General features: G+C 30.1%; 1 protein-coding gene across 2 annotated transcripts; it reads left to right on the top strand.

Moving 5' to 3' along the window:
* The first annotated feature begins 2,426 nt into the window (after positions 1-2,426).
* Positions 2,427-4,029, top strand: LOC114410092 (probable gamma-secretase subunit PEN-2). 2 transcript variants are annotated; one of them, XM_028373865.1, is made up of 3 exons: positions 2,427-2,577; positions 2,688-2,974; positions 3,687-4,029. In XM_028373865.1, the coding sequence occupies exons 2-3, from the start codon at positions 2,716-2,718 to the stop codon at positions 3,845-3,847; spliced, it is 420 nt and encodes a 139-aa protein (XP_028229666.1). In that variant the 5' UTR covers positions 2,427-2,577; positions 2,688-2,715; the 3' UTR covers positions 3,848-4,029. The 2 variants fall into 2 exon arrangements, with proteins under 2 accessions (XP_028229666.1, XP_028229667.1); XM_028373866.1 differs by having other exon boundaries at positions 2,431-2,581.
* The last annotated feature ends 795 nt before the right edge of the window (positions 4,030-4,824 follow it).

Here is a 4,824-nt window from a genome sequence, read left to right as displayed (position 1 = left end):
GAACACGATGGGAAAGCCATCGGAAGGGAAGAAGATTACAGTCACCTTCTACGGGAACTCAATCTCATAACAAACACATTTTCATTTTTAATTTGTTTTTGAATTTCCAAACCACATTGAATTCAATGTTAATTGAATGCCACATAAGTCAGTTATAACGTTACTAGTGCAATGTTAGATAGAAACGTTGCTATTCCAAACAGACTGTTAAAACTTAAAAGAGAACGTTGTTAGATTTTCATAACTTAGAAGATGAAATTGAAATAAAGAAGTTAAAAACTCAAATCAACGTTTTTGGTACATTAAAGTATGAATCTAAAGTTAAGTATTACTAGTATATCTCAACTTTTAATCTTTTAATTCTCAATTTTAATATAGAAATATATTATATTATTAAAATTTACTGAAGGATTAGAATTTTATTTTATGATAAAATCAACAACAACAAAAAAACGATTATGGACTCACTCATCCAATCACAACTTAATATGTATGGTAACTTTATTAACTTTTAAAATAATTATCTTAAAAGTAATTCAATTTGTGATTAAATGATTGTATAGAACTGTTTTACATTGTTAGTACATAAACGTTAAACTCTAAAATCAATGTAAAATGTTTTAGCTCAACTTAAGAACTCTCACTGAAGTCTCATGTTAGTTTATGGGGACAATTAATGATCCTAGATGCAATCGGAGTTGATGGTTGAGGTCTCAGAAAGAATTACCTATCGAAGGTTCTGGAGGTGGATTTTGACCAACTTGAGTGAAGTGTCACCATGTGAAGTGCCGTAGAGTGTGAGCTGTTGAGAAGTCAACAATTAAGATGTTACAAATGGTATCAGAGCATACCGTTTTTCTCAATACGGTGTGGTTCGAGAACGAATTAGGCTAAAGCTGGTGAACATGTAACACCGTGTGCAAATCACATCAAAATGAGAGGAATCCGATATGAGACTGTACATTTGATGATGACTTAAATGAATTAATTGGTACTACCTATACCAATAAGATGCATATACGTTTTGGTGGCCTATCACTTAAAAAATTCATAATTAAGCATGTTTGACTTCAAGTAGTTATGAAATTGGTGATCTTGTGGAGAGTTTGCTAGAAAGTGTGTGAGTAAGGACAAAACACGTTAAAAGGTCTCATATTAATTTGCGGAGATAGATATTGATCCTGAAAGCAGAAACAAATTGTCGAAATATTGAAAAGGACTACCTATAGAGGAATTTTGACCGATGGAGTATTTTGACCAACAAGGAATTGAATGAAGTGTGATTGCGGGAATTACCGTGTGAGTCACCTAGAAGGCGACAATTAGGAATGCTACAATTGAACCTTGAAGCATGCCCTAGTTAATATCTGAGATCCAATTCATCTAAAAAAAGATAATTAACTTATTATATAAATGCCAATTTGTAAAAAAAAAAAAAGAGGGACCTAATTGAATATTTCTAAATGATTAAGGAATCAAATGAATAATTATGAAAAAAATAGGCTAAATTGTAATTTTAATTTTTTTTATCAGTTGATCATTTAAAGTAAAATATTGACTTTCATGTGATGTATTGATTTTGACATAACACTTATATAGATGATTGACATGACACATTATGTGACAAAAAATTAAATAAAATGAAAACTAAAAGGAATCTTAATAGAAATTAAACTTATGACCTTTAACACAAAGATAAAATAATATGACTAAGATATTTGTTTTATCCAATTAACTTTATAAATATTATTTTATATTTATATTTTTAATTTATTTTATATCGTTTTATATATTTTTATTTTAAATAGTTTACACATTTTAATTCTAATCTTATCAATTTATAATTAAATTTCATAAATTAATATGTAAATTATTTAAATAAATTATTTTATGTAATTTATAAGAATTATGTAAATTTATTTATATATATAAATAATAAAAAAAATTATTTTAATTATAAAAAGTAGAATTTTTCTTTAGATTATTTAATTATTATTTGAAATTTACTAATCTGTATACTAGTTTATATATATTTTTAAAAAATTATAATAAACGAGAAGAAATATTATATCTAATATTTTATTAATTTACATTAAAATAAGGTTTTATAATAAAAATAAAAATATCTAAAATTAAATATTAAATATTTTATTTTAATATATATATGTATATTTATAATTGAAAAAAAAATTAATAATTTTTAACTAATGATACATGTAAAATATTGTTTATAATTTAATTAAATAAAATAAATGGCTCGGTGTCTTATTGTTTTATATTTAATAAAATAGTATGAGTTTAACTCCTAGGAGATTTTGGTTTAAAAATAAAAAAATAAAAACTAATGTGAATTTAAAATTATAATTTAATAAACAAAGAATGTTAAAGTGTCTGGTATTAATTAACTAACCAATTAATTAGCTATTTGTTTGCTACTTTTTGTGTTTTCGATTCGAACACGGAAACAGATAAGATTTAAGACAATGGAGGATTAATCTGAATTTAAGTCCCGCTGGTCTTTGAAATTACTACGCCATATCAAGCAAAATCGAAGAAACGCGACGATCCACTTGCACAGTAAGTAGGTTAACACTGAAACTGAGAAACATTAATAAATTTAGTTAACACAATAAGATTGATTTGACAACTTGTTTCTATTTCCACTTATCTCATTTTGGTTATCGTAGAAATCCGCGGCGGAGGCAGATCACATAGATGGAGGCACAGTCTCAGAGCAACAATCCTAACCCTAACCCTAACCCTAACCCTCATCGGAATAATTCGGTAGCGTCATCGATGCCGCTGTGGCCAACGATCGACGGCCCATTGGGCCTGTCGGAGGAAGAGTCAGTGGGCTACGCTCGCAGGTTCTACACTTTCGGCTTCGCTCTTCTCCCTCTCCTTTGGGCCGTCAATTGCTTCTACTTCTGGCCCGTCCTTCGCCACTCCCACTCCTTCCCTCGCATTCGCCCCTGTATCATAACCTAACCTAATCTCAATTACTTGCAAAATTATGCACTCCTTTTCAATTATTATTTGCTTCATCTGTTTTCTGTTTTCTAATATCTAGGGTTTGTTACTATCTGCTTTATCTGTTCGCACAAAATAAAATTAAATAAGGGGCTGTTGTATTGAGAATTCGAACTTATGCTCTTTTTAATATCTCATGTTGATGATGAGTTTGTTTGTGCCTTTGTGCTTTTCGTAACAGTTAGTTTCATTTACATTGCTTCTACACAGCTGTGTAGTTTCATCTCATTCTTGTTAGCTATGGTTGAAATGATTGTTGAATATGCTAACTGGTTTTTGAGTAGTTTGGTGGTTAAAACAACGCTGCTGAAGCATCTGTCTTTAACTGAGAGTTGAGTCGAATGACGTCGAGTGTTTTATGTAGCCATCCTCATGTGGTGAAATAAGACTTTGTTATTGTTGTAGTTGAACTAATTGTCGAATAAGCTAACTGGTTTTAAGTAATTTGGTGGTTTAAAATTATAATAATGTTGTTGAAGCTTTAGCCTGTAACCGAGCTTAATGATGTCCTGTGATTCATGTACCAACTTCATATAGTTAGATAAGGCTTTGTTGTTGTTGTTGTTGTTGTTGTTGGTTACAATATAATGAATTTGTTTTGAGATGCCTTCCTTTGTTTTGTCTGCTGATTTAGTTTGATCGATGTCTTTGTGCAGATGTTGTTGGATCTGCAATTGGGTTTGCAGTATGTGCGACACTTCTCAGTTCTTGGAGTCTAACATTTGCCATTGGAGGGGAACGCCTCTTCGGCCCTGTTTGGGATCAATTGGTTATGTACAATCTTGCTGATAGGTTAGGCTTAACAGGTTGGAGCTAGTTGTGTGGCACCTCTGATACAAATATTTTGATCTTTTATTACCACACTTACCTTCTTCCCTGTTTTTTGAATGCATCTGCATTACCTTTACATTTTACTATATTCTATCATGGAACTAGTAGTGAATTTTATCTTGCTGCCACAGTTGATAGATAACAAGCAATGTTTTGGAAGAGGATATAGTTCTTGGTGTCTTTACTTTATTTGTATGTGTGTGTGTGTGTGTGTTATATTATGTTATTTATGCAATTTTCATCATCTCATTTTGGTATGTTGAGGAAGGGAAGATGGTGATCTTACACGACATCATACAGGGATTGGAAATTTACCCCTTATCCCTTGGCTGTCACGTTGTCTTACAAAATCCTTACCTCACTAAGCAAACATAATTAGTACGTTGGTTGTCAAATATTACTAAACAAAATGAAAAGGAAATTCAAATTGATGACCAACCAACCGAGTTTTATCTACTTTGTATAGAAATATAGAATAGAATGCTGCAGCCGTGTTTGATTGTGTTTGTTTTTTAAACTAATTTTTAAGTAGGAGTGGGAGAAGATGCAATAGTAAGGAAGATAATGAGTACTAGAAGATTAAAAACAAAAAAAAAAAAACTTAAAAAGATGTTTTATTATTTAGCCGGAGAATCATTGTTCGATTCTCTCTACGTCTAAATTTTTTTTGGATTAACATTAGTTACGTATTAGAACAGGATTGATTTTTGATTTAGTAGTGAGTTAGAGAATGTCTGCGATGCGATCTTTGAACTAGGACGGAAAAAAAAAAAAAACTTTTATCACATTAAGTATACATCACTTTTATTCATGTTTTTCTTTCTTTAATATTGTCACATTTTTGACAAATAAATAACATTTAATCAAATATTTAAATTTCACATTTTTAACAAATACTGAAATTAACAAGTAATAATCTGAGGTTGTTATTAGTTAGTCCTTGAGCGATCGGTTTTTTCGATT

The sequence above is a fragment of the Glycine soja genome, chromosome 4 (genome assembly GCF_004193775.1).
Source record: "Glycine soja cultivar W05 chromosome 4, ASM419377v2, whole genome shotgun sequence".
NCBI lineage: Eukaryota > Viridiplantae > Streptophyta > Magnoliopsida > Fabales > Fabaceae > Glycine > Glycine soja.
The sequence above is the reverse complement of the archived record's forward strand: the minus strand, read 5'-3'. Positions and strand labels throughout refer to the sequence as shown.